The sequence below is a fragment of the Dasypus novemcinctus genome, chromosome 2 (genome assembly GCF_030445035.2).
Source record: "Dasypus novemcinctus isolate mDasNov1 chromosome 2, mDasNov1.1.hap2, whole genome shotgun sequence".
NCBI lineage: Eukaryota > Metazoa > Chordata > Mammalia > Cingulata > Dasypodidae > Dasypus > Dasypus novemcinctus.
In genome coordinates, this window is record NC_080674.1 from 92,888,995 (window position 1) to 92,910,716 (window position 21,722).

At 38.6% G+C, this 21,722-nt stretch overlaps 2 protein-coding genes across 3 annotated transcripts in view; one reads left to right on the plus strand and one right to left on the minus strand.

The window, feature by feature from the left end:
• Positions 1-399: 399 nt before the first annotated feature.
• On the minus strand, positions 400-20,384 carry MBLAC2 (metallo-beta-lactamase domain containing 2). The gene is made up of 2 exons (XM_004470626.2): positions 19,443-20,384; positions 400-3,751 (listed from the first exon to the last, which is right to left on the minus strand). Exons 1-2 carry the CDS (start codon positions 19,894-19,896, stop codon positions 3,366-3,368), a joined length of 840 nt encoding a protein of 279 aa, XP_004470683.1. The 5' UTR covers positions 19,897-20,384; the 3' UTR covers positions 400-3,365.
• Positions 20,385-20,424: 40 nt separating this feature from the next.
• Positions 20,425-21,722, plus strand: part of POLR3G (RNA polymerase III subunit G) — a 43,407-nt gene continuing 42,109 nt past the window's right edge. For both annotated transcript variants that reach the window (XM_004470627.4, XM_004470628.5), the window contains exon 1: positions 20,425-20,603. The gene's annotated coding sequence lies outside the window, so the exon portion shown is untranslated. The remainder of the gene's footprint in view (positions 20,604-21,722) is intronic.

The following is a 21,722-nucleotide window of genomic DNA, read 5'->3' on the forward strand; positions in this document are numbered from 1 at the left end:
CCAAATCAAAGCATCGTCAGGAGACTGACTGCCAGCGATCCTGGAGTCCTTCCTCACATGACAATGCATACAGAGCCATTTTCTTCTCTTCCGGGTCTTGTTGCTTCAGCTTTGGCTGCTCCATCTGTGGCTTCATCTCTCCTGAGCTCCTCTCTGAGCTCCTGGGTCCCTGCCCTCTGTCTCTGTGGCTCTTTCTTTGTGTGTTATTGAAGGTTTCCCCAGTTTATAAACAACTCCAGTAAAAGGAGTAAGATCCATCCTGGGTCCTGCAATGTAATCAAAGGCCCTTAAATGAAGCAATCTAATCAAAGGTCCCACATATAACAGGTTTACATGCACAGGTATGGGTTAGCTTATGAACATAATTTCTAGGGTCCAAAAAAGACACAAACCAGCATGTAGACTGAATTAAAATGTCCACTTTAATATTTATTTACACAAATGTTTCCTTACACTTTTCTGAAAATTATAAGACAATTTGTGCATGTCACATTCATATTACTAGCCATACAAGAACAAATATACATAACTCTTTATTCAACTATATCAGGATAACATACAAGGTTTTTGTTTATTTTAAACTTTTTAGTTAAAAGGAAACATCAAATAAGGAAAATGAATTTTCAAAGATTCAGTATTAACAATATAAATAACAAAAATTACTTCTTAATGTTTTTACATTTTGACAACTTAGAATTATACTTACATATTAATATTTCCAAAAATCAAATTACAACAAGGGTCACTGTCAGGGTGAAAATATTTTTTTTTAACTTTTAAAAAATATGTTATCATTATGCTTTAACATCATGTGATTCACTGTTGGCACATGTGGCATCTTGGAAAGGAAAAATACACTTGGCCAATTTTATACTATTGTTTAGGTATAAGAGAAAGGTGGCAGAAAAGCCTGTGTTCAAATACCAGCTTTGTGTCCAAATTTGTGTTGTATAAGGCTTGGTCAATTATCTCTCAGCACTGGAGCCAGAATTAAGTTAAATAATGCATATTTTAAATGACCGGCGTTGGCACTCAATGAATGACAGATCCTTTCCCCAATTTATTCATGTTGAAGTAATACCAAAATATCACAGTCATTGTATAGTACAATTTGAAAAAGTGAAAAAATCAGGAAATTTAAAAAAAATCAGTGTGTTTTTAGTTGACAAACTGTAATTTTATTAAATAAGGAAGTCCTTCAGCAGGTTTAAATATTTCTCAACACTTAGTGCCTACTATACCCTGATTTAAAAAAAAAATTCCAAAGTATGATAAAATGGTCAATGGTTAAGGACTTTTGGTTTTCTTTTGTGCTACTGATATAAAAATAATGGCTATATTTAAGGCTCATTAAGTGATTTTTCATAGTTGCCCTGAACCAAGACTATATTCATTATGCTGCACTGAGTTGAAACAGAGCTACTGCCTTGAACAACCATCATAGAAAAACTTCCATGATATTCTATCTTTCTCTATATATTCCATATATTTCTATATTTACGATTCTAAGTAAAAATTCATTTGGCAGTATGAAGCAGTACCACTTGCTTATCATTAAGGGTGACACAGATATATAATCACAACCCCATCTTTCGCATGCAAAATACATGGTGTTTGAAGATATGGGGTTCCTAAAATTAAATTTAAATTGTCAAGAAACAGACCACTCTAGACAGTCATGCTCACCTCCCTATTTTCAAATCTTTTTGTTACAACCCTGACCACCTAACAAATCATCTTTCCAAATCTAACTTGAAAATAATCTCTTCCAAGAAACTTTCCCTAAACAAACTTCATACTCCTTTATTTATGTCCTTGACACTCATGTATAATTTATATTAACTCTTGTACATATTATTGTTCATGTTTTGTCTTCAACCTCCAGCTAGAATGTAGTCTCTTTCACTTTTTAAGTTTCCACAGTGTTTAGCACAGTGTTGTGTATGTATATACATACACATGTGTGACTGTGTATGTGTGTGGTGTCTGCATGTGTACTGAATGAGTAAAAACCTAAAAAACCTGGGTGGCAACGGATAGAAAAGTTTCATATTTTTTCCAGAAATAAAAGTTGCTAGACCTTCCTAATATTAAAAAATCTGATTTCCAAAACTATTTTATTTTGGTTTTAGACATGTCAATAATAGAAAGGCAGTGAAAAGAACAGCTGAAAACACCTTTATGAAATATTTCAAAAGGCTTTTAAATAAATTATTATTAAGAGCACCAAACCAAAACATTTTACTAAACAGTAAAAGAGTTCTTTTCATTCCATATAAAGAATACTGAACAGGAGTAGGTGTTGTGAATCAGGATAAAAAAGACAATTCAATCTAAGTCAATATATAATGCACATTTTGTAATTAATTTGAAAAGCCTTCTGTGGTACATCCTCATGTTATGTATGGTAAAAGAATGGTTTATATCAAAATGCTGTAGATTATTATAGTTGTTTGGATACTATAAAATATGACACGTATACTGAAGCTGCTACTTAATGAAAAAAATTTTGTTCATAATAGCTGTGAATATTAAAATAGGATACAATAAAAAATTATTCTGAATGTGTATATTTTCAGATTTGCCTGACAGTGTCCTTTTGAGAAATCTGACAGTTAGATTACAGACATTTAAATTTCACTTTTATGATTGAAAATTTTACTTACATAATAACAAACAACAATATATAGTATCTTTTTACTTAAGCACTTCTGCAGTTTATATTTAAAGCTTTGCAATAAAACAAAAGTCACTGTACTTTTCATAAGTAAAATTGTACATCATATAATGTATACTATAATTAATGAATGGATAAATAAAATTAAGCATAAAAAATTCAGGCCCACAACAATGGAATGTTTTAGCTATCATTTTTAGTGTTAATTTATACATTTGTATTGATTTATAATGTATTTTAGACTCAAGAATTTTTATCTTTAAATAATATACCAAAAATATCAAGTTTGGAGTATAAACATAAAACTTTCTTTTTTAATATATGCCTTTTTTTCTAGGTCATCTAGGAATAAAATAAGACAAATGGGAGACAAAAAAAGTTCTTTCTCCTCCTGTAAGAAACCTCTTTGCGTCCCCATATACTTCTATGTAATTTCTAGGGTCAATATGAAAAGATAACAGCTTTGGCAAATTACAAGCTTATTTCAGTGGTTTCTTATTTGGAAAAAAGAAAAAAAACCTTTAAACTATAAACTTCCCTTTTTTTCTTATTCAATCTCAATCTTTCTCTAATATATCATGGTAATTAATATAAAAGCACTTCTTGAAATGCTCACTATCAATCATTCAAACTGCACAAAATGAACTGGACTAACTTATAGAATTAAAAGAGATTAACAGTATAGATACTAGGGTGAGGTCCTAGAATTTGTTACACGAAGAGCTAAACTAGCAAGAGATCGCATGGCAAAAGTAGAAATTTTGTGACATATCCCAGCTTTCGAAATATAGTTGGAAGCCAATCGAAAGAGCCTTTCAGCACCAAAGGTATTAAAGTGCCCAGGAAGCACCTTCTCTACCAGACCTCTGTCCACTAATTCTATCAGTCGTTCACAGGTTCCAACATAGTCACTTATCCTGCTGTATGGGAGCCAGTCAATCAGTGATCCATCATACACGACGTCGCCACTGAAGAGAATCTTTCGGTCTTTGTCATGTAGGCAAATACTGCCCCTGGAGTGACCGGGCATGTGCATAACAGTGAGCTGTCTGTCACCAAGGTTGATCACATCCCCTACAAATGGAAACAGAGTTTACAGATAGACATATTGTATACTTTAATTTAAAGAATAAAAGAATATTAAATGGTTTCAAAAAGTTTGGGAAGGATGATGCCTATTTTACTTTTATTTCATAAAAACTGTATTTCCTAATGGTGATTCAACAATAAATTGGCCATATTTCATTTCTACTGTTTGCTAGGCCAGTGTTTACCAAAATGGGCAATGTGGAACACTATTTCTGTGGGTTGTTATGATGTGTAAAAGTTAAAAGATTCTGTGGTCAAATATAATTTTGAGAACTTTTGTTTTAATGAAAATTAACAGCTTTCTTCACTGCAAGATTGCTTGGATATTTTAATATGCTAAAGTATATTGTGGCTATATAAAAGGTAGTTATAGTGGGCAAATTTCTCAAACTTGTCTGACCACCAAACTTTTGTTTTTCAAAACATCCATGGTACAGTGTCCTGTTGAAACAATTTGCAAATGCTGCTCTAGTGAACAGCATTATTATTTCAGCCCTCATTTCGACATTTTGTGGGATTTGGGGCTTGGGGAATAGGTGCAAATGCTGATGCTCAGGTGACTGTTCCTGATATGAGTAATAAACTATTCTTTGTCTCTGACCCAGGAACCCCATTTTTTTCTGGCAAAAATCCATTAAACTATGGCAAGCTCACTTGTCAGCTTGCAAGTAAGGTAAAATCTCAGACTCCTCTCAGTTCTTGACAGTAAGGAGGATAAGGCAATATAAGGGTGCAAATTATTATAGTTAACTGAAATTAAGTTGTTATTAACCAAAGTAAATTATGATAAGCTAAAGATTCATATTGTAATATCTAGTGTAAGCACACAGATAACACAGAAAAAAATCAAAGAAATATAGCTTACAAGTTAATAGAGGAATTAAAATGATTTAATAATCAGAATTTGTTGAACATAAAAAAATGACTAAAGGAGAAAAAAGGGTTAAAAAGAAAATGAGACATATAAAAACAAATAGCAAAATGGGCACATCTAAATACCATAATTATATTAAATATGAATGGACTATACATTCTAATCATAGGCAGAGATTGTCACACTGGATTAAAAAGGCAAGATTCAACTACATGCAATAAATGAGAAAGGAACTTTTTTTTCCATTTTTTTCCCTTGATTTTCTTTTAAATGTCACATTAAAAAAATATGAGGTCCTCATATACCCCCCCCACTGCACCCATGCCACCCATCCCACATCAACAAAGTCTTCCATCATTGTGGCACATCCACTGCACCCGGTGAATACATTCTGGAGAACTGCTGCAGCACATGGAGAGCGGTCCACATTGTAGTCCATACTCTCCCCCAGTCCACCCAGTGGGCCACAACAGGACACAAAACATCCAGCATCCATCCCTGCAGCACCACCTAGGACAACTTCAAATCCTGAAAATGCCCCCGCACCATATCTCTTCTTCCCTCTCCTGACCATCAGCAGCCACCATAGCCACCCTCTCCACATCACTACTACAATTTCTTCCCTTATTAATCACAATATTTCCCCAGCAGAACACCAGTAAGTCTACTCTGATCCATACTCTATTCATGAGAAAGGAACTTTAAGTTAAAAAAAAGTATGTTGAAAAGTTTTACCATATAAATTTAATACAAGAAAACTAGAGTGGCTATATTACTATAAGACAACATAGATTTTTAGACAAGGAATATTACAGAGAAAAGAAGTGTGTTTTATAGGATATACATTAGATCCCTACAATAAGAAAATAAAACGATTACAGATTTAAATGCAACCTAAAAACAGTGACCCAAAATGCATGAAACAAAACTGACAGATCAAAATAAGAATAAACATTCAACAATTATGCATAAATACCTCAATAGTTTTCCCTCAATAACTGATAAAACAAATATACAGGAAATCTGTAAGGATACAAAAGACCTCAGCAATACTAACAACGAACTTGACCTAACTGGCAATATAGAAACTTTATCTCAAAACAGGACAATTCACACTCTTTTCAATTGCACATGGAATATTCACCAAGATAGGACTATATGTTAAGCCAAAGGAATAGTCTCAATAAATTTAAAAGGAATAAAACCATACAAAGTACATTCTTTGAATACAATGTAATTAAATTAAAAATCAAAAAGACAAATCTATATGGGGAATCTCCAAATATATGCATAGTAAAAAGACTTTTTTATATAACTCATGGATCAAAGAAGAAATCACAAGGTAAGTTAGAAAATATTTTGAATTTAAGTGAACAAAAATGAAAATAAAATGTAATGAACTTAATGGAATGCAGCTAACCCAATACTTAGAAGAAAATTTATTGCTTTAAATTCTTACTTTATAAAGGGTTAAATGTTTAAAATCAATAATCAATGTTTCCACTTTAAGAAGTTGGGAACAGAAGAGCATATCAAACATAAAGTGAGTATTAAGAAAGAAATAATAAATACCAGAGCAGGAATAAATGAGATAGGAAACGAGACAATAGAACAAAACTAATGAAACCAATAGCTGGTTCTTTGAAAAGAGCAACATGGGAAGCAGATGTGGATGAGCTGATAGAGCATCCACCTACCATACAGGAGGTCCAGGGTTCAAACCCAGGGCCTCCTGTCCCGTGTGGTGAGCTGGCCCACATGCAGTACTGCTGCAAGCAAGGAGTGCCATGCCACGCAGGAGTGTCTACTGCATAGAGGAGCCCCATGCACAAGGAGTGTGCCCTGCAAGGAGAGCCACCCCGTGCAAAAAGTGCAGCCTGCCCAGGAGTGGCACTGCACACATGGAGAGCTGATGCAGCAAGATGACACAATAAAAAAGAAACAGAGATTCCTGGTGCCGCTGAGAATGCAAGCAGACACAGAAGAACACAGAGCGAATGGACACAAGAGAGCAGACAATGGGGGGGGAGGGGAGAAATATAAGTAAAAATAAACCTTTAAAAAAATAAAAGAGCAACAAAGTTGTTAATATCCTTAGCTAGACAAATCAAGAAAAATTAGAGAGAAAACAAATTACCAAAATCAGGAAGAAGAGACATTACTACACCCCCTAAGGAAACTTAAAAAAGAATATTTTAAAAGAATAAAAAGGGAATAGTATGAACAACTTTAATTCAACAAATTTGACAACCTAGATAAGGTAAAAAAAAGTTCTAATATAGAAACATATTAGCAAAACTGATCCAAGAAAAATAAAATATATAAATAGACATATCTAAAGTAAAGAAATAAATTTAATAATTTAAAATCTTCCCAGAATGAAAAGCCCAGGCTCAAAGATGACTTTGTTAGTGAATTTCCCAGGAAATCCAGGAAAACACTACCAGAACTAAAACCAAATTTAGCAATATTGTAGGATACAAGATCAACATACAAAAATAAATTATATTTCTGTATGCTGGAAATGAACTATCATGAAATGAATTTTTAAAAAATCTCATTCACAACATCATCAAAAAAGAATAAAATGCCTAGGAAAAAATTTAACAAAAAAGTATTTTATTACATCTGAATACCAAACAATGAAAACTATAAAAACATTGTCAAAGCAAATTAAAGAAGACCTAAATAAAAGGATAGTGCAACAGTTTGAGATGTTTCATGATTCCCAAAAAGAGAAAGATTATGTTTATAAACTAATTTATTCCTTTGGGTGTGATACCCTTTGATTGTAATAAATTCAATTGAGGGGACTTTGATTAGATTACTTATTATTAAGATTAGGGCTTTTGATTTGACTATGTCAATGGGCATGATTCAGGTTGAGTACCCACCCTCTTTCTGGCTCTGATATAAATGGACATTCACACAGAGAGACAGACACATAGGAAGAGATACCTCTGTCAGTTTTGATCCTGCCATGTAAAAGAAAGGAGAAGGAGCAAATAGCTGAGGCCCTGGGGAGAGATGACACATTGTGCCTGATAACTTAGAGCAGAAACTGGGAAGAAAGCAGAACAATGGAGACTGATGCAAGAAGCTGGAAAAGAAACAAGCCAGGAGAGGACTATAGGATCACTTAAGCATGAAGCTTGAAGAGGCTGGGCCTATAGAGCCTCAAGAGAAAGAGGAAGCCCAGAGGAGAAGGGAGCCAGAGATCAGCAACCAGCTTGCTTCAACACGTGGGAACTGATTGGTGAGAAAGCAACCTTGATTTGGATTTTTTATGGCCTTGTAACTGTAAGCTTTTGCCTCAAATAAATACTTTTGGAAGAAATTAAAAATCTGACTCTCAAATGTATATAGAAATGCAAAGGACCTAGAATAACCAAAACAATTTTGAAAAAGAAGAATCAAGTTAGAGGATTTCAAGAATTATGACAGAGTTATAGTAATTAAGACAGTGTGATACTAGCAAAAGGATAGATATATAATCAATGGAAGAGAACAAAGTCCAGAAATAGATCCTCACATATGTGGCCAATGGACTTATTTTGAGTAGGTACTGGAGATTGAACCCAGGACTTCAGACATGGGAATCAGGTACTCAACCACTGAGCTAGACCAGCTTCCATCAAAGGATTTTTTTTAAAAGATTTATTTATTTCTCCCTGCCCCATCATTGTTTTGTGCTTGCTGTCCGCTCTCTGTGCCCATTTGCTGTGCGTTCTTCTGTGTCTGCTTGTCTTCTCTTTAGGTGGCACCAGAAACCGATCCTGGCACCTTCCAGAGTGGGAGAGAAGTGTTCAATCTCTTATGCCACCTCAGCTCCCAGGTCTGCTGCGTCTCTCACTGTCTCTCCTCTGTGTCTCTTTTTGTTGCAGTTCTCTGTGCAGACCAGCACTCCCTGCGGGCCAGCACTCCGCATGGCCCAGCACTCTGCGCAGGCCAGCACTCCATGTGGGCCATCTCTCTGCTTAGGCCAGCTCATCACATGGGCCAGCTTGCCTTCACCAGGAGGTCCTGGGAATCACACCCTGGACCTCCTATATGGTAGACAGGAGCCCAATCGCTTGAGCCACATCCACTTGCCCCATCAAAGGATTATTGACAAAGCTCCAACAGAGGTAATTCAATGGGTGAAGAACAGTCTTCACAATAAATTGGGCTGGAACACTTTGAATGTCCGTATGCACACACAAAAAAAGAGGAAAGAAAGAACCTCAATCCTTACTTCACAATATTACCAAAAAAAAAAAATCAATGTAAAATCAATGGATCATGGACCTAAATGTGGGATCTAAAATTATAAAACTACTAGTAAAAAACATAGGAAAAAGGTAATGGGTTAGACAGAGTTCTTACATATAACACAAAAAGCAAAAAAAGAAAAAGAATGACTAGACATCATTCAAATTAAAATAATTTGTGCTTCAAAAGATATTAAGCAATGCAAAAGCAAGCTACACACTGGCAGAAAATATTTGCAAAACATATATCTGATAAAGGACTTGTATCCAGAATATATAAGGAACTCTTGCAATTCAACAAAACCAATAATCCAATTTTTTAAATGGGTAAAAGATTTTAAAAGACCCTTTAACGATAAAGTATTTAAAAGGCAAAGGTACCTGAAAAGCCCCAAAAAATTAGTCATTAGTGATATGCAAATTAAACCACAAAGAAATACCAGTACCCAGTCACTAGAATGGCCAAGATGATTGACAAAACCAAGATTTGACAAAGATGTGGAGAAAGTGGAACCCTTATACACTGCAGTTGTATAACTGCAATTGCATGTAAAATTGTGTAACTACTTGGAAAATAATTTGGTTCTTCCTTTAAAAATTAATAACAATACCATACAGCCCAGGAATTCCATTTATAGGGAACTATCCAGGAGAAATAAAAACATAGGTCTATACAAAGAATTATATGCAAATGTTAATGACAGCATCGTTCTTAACAGTCCCAAAATGGAAAAAAGTCAGATTTCTTTCAACAATGAATAGTTAAACAAAAAACTATCCATATAATGGAATATTCCTCCATAATAAAAATGATTTAATTATTAATAAATGCAATGACATGGATAAATCTCAGAAACATCATGGTAAGTGAAAGAAGGCAGACATAACACTATACATTGTATGATTACATTTGCAAGCAATTTTTAGGAAAACAAATGTATAGTGATAAAAACAGATCAGTGGTTCCCTGGTGCCTGGGATGGGAGTGAAATCTATATGCTGAGCAAGTAACCATGGTGATTCCCATTATCAGGCAGGTCTGGAGAGCAATGAACTGTATCAGTAGGTTTCAAACCTTAGTGTAAATCAGAATCAACTGAAGGGCCTGTAAAACACAAAGTGCTGGACCCCACTCCTAGAAGTTTTGATTTGGTAGATCTGGAATGAGGCCTAACTTTCTGGTTCCTAACATAACAAGTTCCCAGACAATGCTGAGGCTGCTGATCACACTTTTGAGAACTACTCACTTAGGGAATATTGCCCTTTCAGTGATGGTAACATGTGGAGAAGGCTGAAGTGGAAAGACTGCATATGCAGAATTGAACTATACAATTCTATAAAACAGTGAAAGTGTGCAAGTGTATATGCAGACCAGTTACGTCAGAATCACCTGGGAATTGGGTGATTTAAATATGAACATTCCTGTGTCCTACACCAAAAGAGTCCTGTAGTATCAGAAATTTTGGATGAAATTGCTGTTTTTAAGAAGCTCCCCAGGCAGTTCTTTCATGCATCAATGTTCAGGAACCACTGTTGTAATGCTTAAAGACCTTCAATAAAGAATGACAAGCTGAAGAATTTGTTGTGATGGTATTCCCAGGACACCACAGCAAGAATCCTCAGCACTGACTGAAATCCATTTCAAGGCATGAAAGTGATAGTAAAAAAAAGAAAAAGAGCCTCATGTGCTGTGCCATCTTCCTATCTGGTCTTGTCTTAATTTCCAGCAATGACATTAAGATGGAATCAGGGGAGCAGAAGTGGCTCAGGCAGTTGGGTACCCCTGCCTCCCACATGGGAGGTCCCAGGTTCAGTTTCTGGTACCTCCTAAAGAAGACACAAACAACAAGGAGACAACGAGAAAAACAAGCAGAGGAGCCAAAACAACAACAACAACAACTAGCAAGACAGCAAGCAAAAACAAAAACAGGCAGGAAACGAATATGGCTCAAGAAGTAGGGCACCCGCCTCCCACATTGGAGGGCCCAGGTTTAGTTCCCAGTGCCTCCTAAGAAGAAACAAGCAGACAAGGAGCAGACAATGAACTGAAAAAAGTAAAAACAGCGAGTAAACAAATGAAGGAGGCATCTCAGGGAAGGAAAAAAATGGAAGCAGACTTCTAAATGTTTCCTCATTAGAAACCAGGATACCTTTATAGGATAATTATTCTAGATCTAAGATGCCCTTGGGCATTTTTACTATATGCCTTTTACTATATGGTTGGAAGGTAAGGTAAAGAAATTATTGCTAAGTTGGTTTAATAATAGAGCTGTTGGGGACAGATAGTTTAGTGAAGGTACAGAAAGGAGAAGCATGAAATTCCTTTAAAAAGATCCTAAAAATAAGCTGTAGAGAAGTATCACTACAGAGTTACTGAATTTTGGTATATCCACGTACTATTCATAATATTTAGCAACAGCTAAGACCTACCCATCAAAATGAACACCAACTATAAACAACTGGTAAGGCCAAAGAGGCTGAATATCATTAGCTCTGCCAGTACCCTGTGGCGTTAAATGTCTCCCATATGCTGATAATGCCCACATACGTAATTTCAATCACGACCTTTCTTATGAAATCCAGGCCTGTAACTGGGATATCTATCTCTAGGTTTATATATCCAGCTATTTGCATCCACCCCTTTAAATATTTATTTACCAAACCCATTTTCTATTAATTGCTTGATATGTTGAGGATTTAGCTCATTTAAAGCACCCAATCAGCCATCCTCCCTCAATTGTCAAATCAAATTTATGTCTAAGATTGGGTTCACTCATCCATTCAACAAATACTTATGGAATGCTAACTGTATGCAAGATTCTATTCTAGCTACTAGAAATAGAGTGGAAGAAAACAGATAAATTCTTTACCTTAATGGAGCTTACATTCTAGTGGATGAGAAAAAGCAATAAACAAGTATAAATTAACTATGGAAATATGATAACTCCTATGGAGCTAGAGATTATTTTCCACAGAGTTGTTAGGAAAGTCTCATTGATCATATTTGCATAGTGACCTGAAGAGAGAAATAAATCCAGAAGATCTCTGCAGGGAGAGTATTCTAGAGAGAGGAATGCATGTTCAAGGAATATCAAAGAGGCAAGTGAAGCTGGAACAGTGTAAGCAAGGCAAAAAATATAAGGATGAGATAGTGGTAAAGGGGACAGTCCATGTTGAAGCTTCTGATCACTCCCAGTGTTTTGGATTTTACTTCAAGAAGATATAGCAAGCCACTGGAAAGTTTCCAGGAAAGTATTCGTCACATGGTCTAACAAATTCTAATGGGATCATCCTGGCTGTTATGTTAGGAAGAAACTATAGAGAAACAAAAGTAGAAGTAGCAAGATCAGTTGGAAGGTTACTGTAATAGTTCAAGAAAGAAATGATGCTGGGTTAGATTGGGGTGGTATAATTTGGGAGGCATCAGTGATGATTTTTAAAGCCATGAGAATGAATGAAATCAACTAAGGAGTAAACATAAATAGAGAAAAGAAGAGTCCCAGGGTACTCCAAGTTTAGAGCACAGGAAGGAGCACAGGAAGAAATCAACAATGACAACTGAAAAGAGAATCCAGTAAGATACCAAGTGATAGTGTTGCCTCTATGACAACAGCTGCTGCAAAGAAGCTACCGTTGCATTTAACAGCATATACATCTTTGGTGACAAGAGCTGTTTTAGGAAGTTGTGAGAATGAAAGCCTATCTTGAGGGATGAGATGAAGAGAGAATGAGAGAAAAGGGAGTGAATTTAAGACTGAATGGAAAGACAGCAACAGCAGACAGTGAGTATGGACAACACTTTATAGAGACTTCTAATTTATTTTTTAATATGGAGGCCATGGCATGTTTTTTAACTGACAGAAGTTATTCAATAGAGAGGAGAAATCTAATTATGCAGGACAGAGATGGGACAACTGTTGGAGCTATCTCCTTACGTAAGGGAGAGGTAGCTAATTAAATGTAGGGAGGTTAGCTTTAGATAGAAGGATGGAAGATGGGTAGAAGTGGTGATGGGAGTGGAAGACTGAGTACACTAGGGAAACATAGTAAGACAGGTAGCTGTAACAGCCCGTTTGAAATTAATGGTCATGACTTTAAAGCCTGGTTGTCTCTTTCCCTCCAGACATATCTGTAGATATGGAGTAGGTAGAAAATTGAACATACCCAGGATTGGGGTTTCTCAAGGTATTCTCAGATCTGCTCTTCTCCAGTCTTCCCCCAACTCTGTAAACAAAAGCACTTTCAATCCAGTTATTCAGGCCAGAGAATTCCGGGAAGATGGCCTCAGAGTATACAAGCAGGGCTCAACTCTCTTACAAAAAACAACAGAGAAAGGACCAAAAGTTGTCTAAGGGAACTCCTTTGGGGTCAGCAGACCAGGACAAGGCTGGGCAACTACCAGGAGAGTGAGGGACAGAGAGACAAAGAACCCAAAACAATAGACATGAGTTACTAAACCACTGTGGTAGCCGGGAAGGGCCCTATCTCCCATCCTCAAGACATTAAGCCTGGTTAAAACCCCTGTAGCCAGCTAAGAGGGAAGCAGATGTTTTCATCCCTGTCAGCTAGTACAAGGGAAGAGGGAAGGCAGAGGGTGGTTTCTCTTCAGTAAATTTGGCCAGCAGAGCCCACTTTGAATCTCAGCTTTGGAAAGATCAGAAACTCCTCTCTGGAAAGGTTCACTGATGAGTGCCATCTGCTGACAAGTCATGAAATTGCAAGGAGAAAAACTGTTTTTAGGTCTCTGCTCAGCCCCATCCCTGGGAGAAAACGTGTGCCCCATTAGTGAGCCCCTGGCCCGATTTTGATAACTTAAGCTGGACAATTTTAAAGACTCAGAATAAGCAGAACCAAAAATCAAGGAAGAGCTGTAGAACAAACAACAAAATGAACAAACAAAAAACAACTAGACAGGAGAGAGAAACTTACTATCAGAGTAAACTCACCAACATATTCAGATACCTAACATCAGCAAAAAATTATAAGCCATACTAAGAAACAGGAAGGGATGACCCAGCCAAAGGAACAAACCAAATATCTGATGAGATACAGGATCTAAGACAACTAATCAATGATAGTCACACAAATCTCCTAAATCAATTCAAAGAATTGAAAGAATATATGACTAAAGAGGTAAAAAGATATTAAGAAGAAAAAGGGTAAGCATGAAGAACAATCTGAAAGTCTACAAAGAAATGTAATACAGCCTATGAGAATGAAAAGACACAATGAATGAGATTAAAAATATATTAGAAGCACATAAGAACAGACTTGAATTGCTTGAAGACAGAATTAGTGATTTTGAGGACAGAACATCTGAACCAGAAAAGACAGGAGAATGGAAAAAATGGAACAGGGTCTCAGGAAATTGAATGACAATGTGAAACACACAAACATATGCATTTATCAGCATCCCCTAAGGAGAAGAGAATGGAAAAAAGGCAGAGAGAATATCTGAGGAAATGAACCCTTATGAAGGGCATAAATATCAATATCTAGGAAGGGCAAAACACTACAAATGGAATAAATCCAAAGAGACCTACCCAGATACCTACTATTCAGAATGGTAAATATTAGAGATAAAGAGAGGACACGAAAAGCAGCAAGAGAAAAGCAAAGCATCACATACAAGGGAACCTCAATAAGATTAAGAGCCAATCTCTCATCAGAAACCAAAGAGGCATGAAGAAAGTGTCCTGAAATTCCACAATAATGTGCCTTGGTATGGGTGTGTTTTCATCCTTTGTGCTGGGAACTCTGTGGGCCTTTCATTCTGGAGTTACATCACTGGATTGTGGGATATTTTCTTGAATTATCTGTAGAGTTATTTCCTCTCCTCTGTTTTCTCTATTCGCCTATTATTCCAATGTTGCATTTTCCAAACTGGCCCTCTATATATTTTTGCTTTTTTCTCTCCTAGTTTCCATTTTACTTATCTTTTATGTTTGTATTACAAGTTTTCCAACTTTATCTTACAGAAAAATTTTTTATTTTTTAAATTTTTAAAATTTTTTATTTTTAAAGCAATTTTATTGAGATACAGTCACATACTATATAGTCTAACCAGTGAACAATCAATGGCTTTTAGTTTAAGCATAGAATTGTGCATTCATCACCACAAGAGACCTTCTAATAAGTAATTTCTGATGTTTTAAATTCCAAGAGCATTTTGTTGTTGATATTGTTCTGCCTGTGACTCATTTTTTTTTTTTTTAAGGATTTATTTTATTTCTCTCCCCTTCCCTTGTGTTGTCTGCTCTTTGTGTCCATTCACTGTGTGTTCTTCTGTGTCTGCTTGCATTATCCAGCAGCACTGGGAAACCGTGTCTCTTTTTTGTTGCATCATCTTGCTGCGTCAGCTCTCCATATGTGCAGTGCCACTCCTGGGCAGGCTGCACTTTTTCCATGCAGGGTGGCTATCCTTACTGGGCACCCCTATGTGGGGGCGCCCCTGCATGGCATGGCACTCCTTGCGTGTGGCAGCACTGCACGTGGGCCAGCTTACCACACGGGTAAGGAGGTCCTGGGGATCCAACCCTGGACCCTCCATACAGTAGATGGACACTTTATCAGTTGAGCCTGGTCTGCTTCCCTGTCACTCATTTTAAAAGCATGCTTATTGTTTCTTGGATATCTGAGATGCAATAGCTTCTGTTAGCCCCTGATGATATTAATATTCTTCAAGTTGCTTTATATTCTTTGTTTTCATACTTGATCTCAGATTAGAGGATTTTCCATAATGCTTGGTTGCCTATTTAGGAGGTGGGGATGAAAGATGGCTTAAAGCACATGCCTAGGGCCTAGTGATCTATGCTTATAGGCCAGGGTATTTACTTAGGAGATTCTTCTGGATCAGCACCTTAAAGTTTTTCCTTTTGGGCTAGGCAGAACCCCAGATGAGGTTCTTCTAATTTCCTACCTGGGAAGTGAAGGCCTGGCTGTTATTCTGGGAAAGTAGTGGGGGCACATATGTGTATGTATTAACTCCTGTTTTCTACAATTAAGTCCTAAACTCAATAGTGTTTGGCATTCTTCAATCCCACAATCAAGAAACTCTTTTGTTTTAAACTCTCGCAGAGAATAAAGTAACTGGGGGGGAAGGGCATTCACTTTGGGAAAATGTTGGGTTTTAGCAGCTTCATAAATGGCTTCCACAAATTCTACTTATTTCAGTAGCCTTCCCTTTGTGCCCAATGAGGTACCTAGTAATTCCTGAGCATTCTGAGGTTCTTGCAATATAAAGTGGATCGGCTCTTGATTTCCCATTAGTGGTATAGGATAAAACTGCTAACTCAGTCAGTATATGTGCTTTCCAGCATCAGAAATATTTCCCTGGTCAATATGGATTTATACTTAAAACAAAAAAACCCCTTTATACTCCCTTTATAATAGTCTTAGTGGGATTTTGGGAAGGAGCAAAGTTATATGTATCTGTTCAATCTGCTGTCTTCTTGGAAGCTGTTTGTTTTTAACAACCCCAAGCAATTTAAGTCCATTTGAAATTGCTCTTCTAACTGGTAGAATATTTACAATCATTGTAATGTTGGTTCAGATAGCTCATGGTAACTCTGGGCAAATTATAGACATGTACAATAGGGACAAAAACACCCCAACTTCTTCATATCACTTGGTAGCCCTTCATATTGATATGGGCTATGGGTGGGAGGCTCTTTGTCTCTGCGGAGATAACCTTAACCTAAGCTGTCGGTCCTGACTTGTGGGTGTGGGATGGTGAGAGGTTGCAGCCCTACCCTTGGTAACCATGGCAACGACTCCAGTCCCAGGAAAGTTTATCAATGCAAACTCTATAAACTTTAAATATTCAGGGAAAATGCAAACCAAATGTGCTAAAAGCTTATCCAGGATGTATGAAGTCCATGCTAAAAGCTTACCTAGGATGTGGAGGCTATATATGCTAATTTAAACCTATTGAGCACCGAAACAAAGAAGATTTAGCCCTTCCTCCGTATAAAAGGAACTCAAAATTCTTGTTCGGGGCTCGGGTTTGAAACAGAAAGCTCCGGAGTCAGGCCGGCCATCAATAAATCATTTTTCCTTCTCAAAATCATTCGAGTCCTGGCCTTTCTATACGCAAATAAGTGAACCTCTCTCAACTTCTACAACAATATTATTTAAATATTGTAAAAAAACAAATTAAAAAAAACCCCAGAAGACAGAAAAAATGATGTTTGCCCATTGAAGAGGAGTTGAGAGTATCAATTAAGATATATTACTATCTTCATATAGATAGATACTACTTCACTGTTAGTAGGGTGAGTTGTTCCTCCATCAAAGACACACTGGATGATATTCTAGTCTCTCCTTGGCTTCAATGTATCATTTACAAGACAGCTTTTGGGTTTGTGATATCATGCTCAGATTTATGCTTCTCCATGACAGGTGATCATCAACTCATTAAATGAAATGTAGTAAACAAATGACTTCAGTTTCCTTGCATTCATGAAAGCAGCGAAGACATTACCCTGTTTGTGTTTGTTCTATTCATGTGTGTGTCTAACTATGTATGAATTTTTAACATAAATATTTCATACATCCTTCCAGTCATCTGGATTACTTCATAATAGCAAGTTAGCAAGCCACATCATGCAAAAGAGAGGAAATTAACATTCCTGGGGAGAGAAGAAATTAGACACTACTTGATAGGGTGAGCCATCCAGCTCCTAATGAAAAACAACTTTTGATAACACAGTATTATCACCTTCAAAGTGTTTGGTAAATATTCAGCTTTCTTTTCACACCTTCAAAAGTCTTAAAGCACTGTACAAGTAACCCTAGGTCCTTTGAAGTTCCAAAATACTATGATTCCACCATCAGCTGGGATTCAGAAAACCTGGATTCTAGTCACCTCTTGACCAAACTGCCTATGGGACCCTGCTTGGAATTCCTTTCTTCATCTATAAAAAAGAGGAGTTGCATCGGATAATTCCAATTACTCTTTTAGCCTATAAATCTCCCTTGGTGCCCTCAAAAGTAATTTATTCTTTACAATAATTTAAACATATTTAATATTAACTGTAAACAATATTTTGGCCTGGGTGCCATGTAGTTCACTGGAATTAATTAGAGTTCTGAATACCCAGTAACTGCATGCAAATCTTACCTCTAAAAGAATGAGTTTTATCAAGAAATGCAGAAATTTAAAGAAAATTTAATGTAAATGTACTTTTCTCTCACCTCAAATTGTCAGGTAATATAAGACCCCCATTGAAATGTTCTTTTAGCTTTATTTTTTAAATTTTCATGAAAAGTCATTTTGGGTGGTGTGGGCAAGGTATAAATTGTGTTTTCTATTTTTTAATATCTCAAATTAAAATCTGGCTGTAAGAAAAAGTGATTATTTCCTTATCTGTCATGCTGTCAGGTCAAAAAGTGAGCTCTGGCACCTCGTTGTACTGCAAGAATTGGATTTTTCTACATCATGGAAGGATATATTGATAACAATTAAAATGGCTTGGAAATGGAGAGGAAAGAAGGGGATTTCAGATCCTACTCAGAATTAATATATTTATGGGATGGGATTTATGTATGCTCTGCATGCTTTGATATACTGTGCCTTGGTTCAAATTCTATTTCGTTACTATCTTGCTCTGTAGACTCTAGACCTAAAGTCATTTAATTGGGTGTCAGTGGTCTCACATCAATTGTGTTGTAAGGATAAGAAGTAATCAATAAAAGTATTCTAAAAAGAAAAAAAGAAAATAAACCAAACATTGCTGTTATAGTTATTTAGCTCAATTATTTAAGTACTTGCATAGGGGGAGGGGGCAGGCGCTGAGGCCCTACTCCATTTTGTTTTATTCCATGGGTTTCTCTGAACCCCATTATTTCACATAGCTAAAAAAAAATCCAGGGTTACCTATGCATTAGACCACATATATTTCCACGACCGGAGCAATATCCTAATTATCTTCAGGCCTTGCTTTCAATCAGACACTTAATGTGTTATATCATGAGACTCAGACATATTCTCCTTTTACGTTCACAAGCATGCTTTCCCTCTCATGAGGCAACATCAAGAATACAATCTATTTGGAAGACAGGGATGCACGATCAGATTGGAACCACTACTCTGACGGCTTTCTAAACCTACAGGTGGAAATTGCTCATACCCAGTGATGACCAAGCGGATAAGTCAGCGCAATGACTTGCTCTCTTCCTGAGGCGCCATTCCTTAAAAGTCTTCTCGCTACAAAAGCGCCTGAAAATGTGAGACAGGTGCTCGGAAAAAGAATGGGAAATCCCCAGTCACAAGTTCTTGTAGTATTAGCTACTGTAATAGAGGAAAGTGACTAGGGGGTGGGGCCGGCTTTCACTTGGCTATATTGTGCCAAAATTGGTCTCGGTTCGGAAAGCTGCTATCGCCTAGACTGGGTGTACTTTTACTCAGGGATGAGTAAAACTGAAGTGGTGTTTATGCGATGTGCCAAAACAAGCCCTTTAGAGCCAAGAAGGTCTGCTGCATGCAACCCTAGGACTGTCTCTCCCCGATTCCCGTCCCTTAAAGAGAGTGAGCGCCCGTGGGGCCCATTACCATCCTGCAGGACTAGGGTGGGCTGGACAGCCTGCACTCGGAACTGCCTGGCCCTCCAGCCGGGACTGGGTGCCCGTACCACCTCGCTGTCAGACAGCCAGGTCACCGTCTCAAAGTTGTCCCCACGAGCCAGAGCCTCGGCCTCGGCGTGGTGCACGGCCACCTGGTCAAACTGGTAGAGGCCGCCGGCGTGGTCGAAATGCACGTGGGTGGCCACCGCCAGTAGCGGCCGGTGCGCCGTGTCTTCCTTGGCTCCGCGGTCCTGCAAGAGACCTGAGGAGTACAGGTACTCGGGGAGGCTGCGCAGCCCCAGGCCCGTGTCGATCACCACGTCCTGCTCCGAGCCGCGCACAAGCCAGATGTTGGCGCGGTTGCCAGACTCGTAGAAACGTTCCTGAATCCAGAAAATGCCGTCGCCCAGGGACTTGTGGGCATACCACTCGAGCGCCGACATCCTGGGCAGGGGTGCGGCCGGGGGTGGAAGGGTGTGGGCGTGTGTGCTTCCCGCAGCTGTCCAGGCGCCCGGCGCTGCGGCGGTGTGAAGCTATGTGCCCGCAGCCCCGAGGAAGCGCAGAGCGAGGGAGCGAGGGAAGCGGGAATATGCGTGGGGTGGGGAGGAGGAGGAGGAAGGACGACTCGCGGCTCCCGCACCCTCTCACCACCTCCGCAGAGAGCCAGAGGGGGCGCTCCTTGCACTAGGGCGCAGGAGCACCCGCTGTCCAGCACAAGGTAGAGTTAATGCAGGGGTCACTTCAACAAAAAGGAGATCCAAAGGCGACACTTCCTCCACCTCCGGGAGAGAGGAGATGGTGTCTGACTGCAGAGGCGGGGGAAGCTGCAGGTCCGCCCGCCCACCTGCGCAGCTCGGTGCTCGCTTCCAGCCGGCGCGGAAAGAGTCAGGCCAAGCCGGCTGTACGAGGACTACGGCGCCTGCCAAGGGCTAAAAAGCTTTTAGCCCAGGGGGTGGGGCCTGGCTCCGAGCTGGGCGTGGCTAGATGGCGAGTCTCTGAACGCGGCCCTGGGCGGCGTGGAGGGCGGAGAGCACTTCTCCCGAGGTGGAACCTGCGGCCCCACGCTCCGGCCAGTCTGTCCGCACCCTTTCCTTGCCAGCCGGCACTTCGGCTGCACGTTTTTGCCCGAGCGGGAAGACTTAGCGAGCAGGTAACAGAGGAAGTAGTCGGGACCTTGGTCGGGAGTGGGGCGGTGAGAGGGAATTTCAAGAGGCACATGGGAGTGGGTGGGGGGAAGTCAGGCTGGAGAATAATTAGAAAACCTCTGGATGGAGGAATTTGGGGAGATAGCTTTTACCTCCTCTTCTCCTGCTCCCTTTGAAGTCTTTTAAAATAGTCGTATATAGATCTTAAGTGTTCTCCACTTCCTGGGACTGCGGTGAGTTAGAAGGGAATTTATTTAATTTGCTCAAGGTGGAAGACTTACCAAATCCTGTGACTGTGTGATTTGTTCAGTACTAGTCATTGCCGCAGACTTGCGGCTAAAGACAGACTATTCAGTATCTGCTTTAACTGTTGGCATTTTGCCTTGTATCGTGGGGAGGAATCTTAGAAAGGCTTTTCTTCTTTTCTAGAAAATAAAATTCCTTATTTTTCTTCTCCTCCTCCCGCCCTCCTTGAAAGAGAGCGAGGAAAGTTGGTAGACATGCTCAACTGAGGGAAGGTGGAGGCAGCCAGCAGCACCTTGTGAGGACAGGAAAAGTGGATAATAACTGGGTGTGGTCCTGCCAGCCTCATAAATCGCCTCTGCTGTTAACACCCTGTCCCTGCGATCTCCCCTCCCCCAATCAGCCGCTACTGAAACGTCCATTTATGCTTAGAAAATTCCCTTGAGAAGTTGACTAGCATCCCAACTCAGCCAGGAAGTATTAAGAGACCCATGAGACAGCATTATAAAAAATAATTACGAAAACCCTTTTGTGGCAACTACTAATAAGCCTTAATGGAAGCAAAGGTATACTGCCTTCCGCTGTATTCTGCTTTTGGTGGGGATGAGGCCTTTCTGAAGATTTTGCTAACCTAGTTAGTAATTATCCAGTCACTATTTAGGGGACACTCTTATGTGCAATTCCCTGAGTTGGATGTTGTATAAAGAAAAGAATTGTGTAAGAAAGGCATGATCTGAGTTCTCTAGATTGTGAAGGAAGGTAATATTTGTGCACAAATATTTGCAATACAAATCATATATAGAGTATGGACCACAAAGAAGTAGAAATTAGGTGCAGCAGAGTACAGATAGAAGGGATTGTTGAGGAATGGCATTTTAATA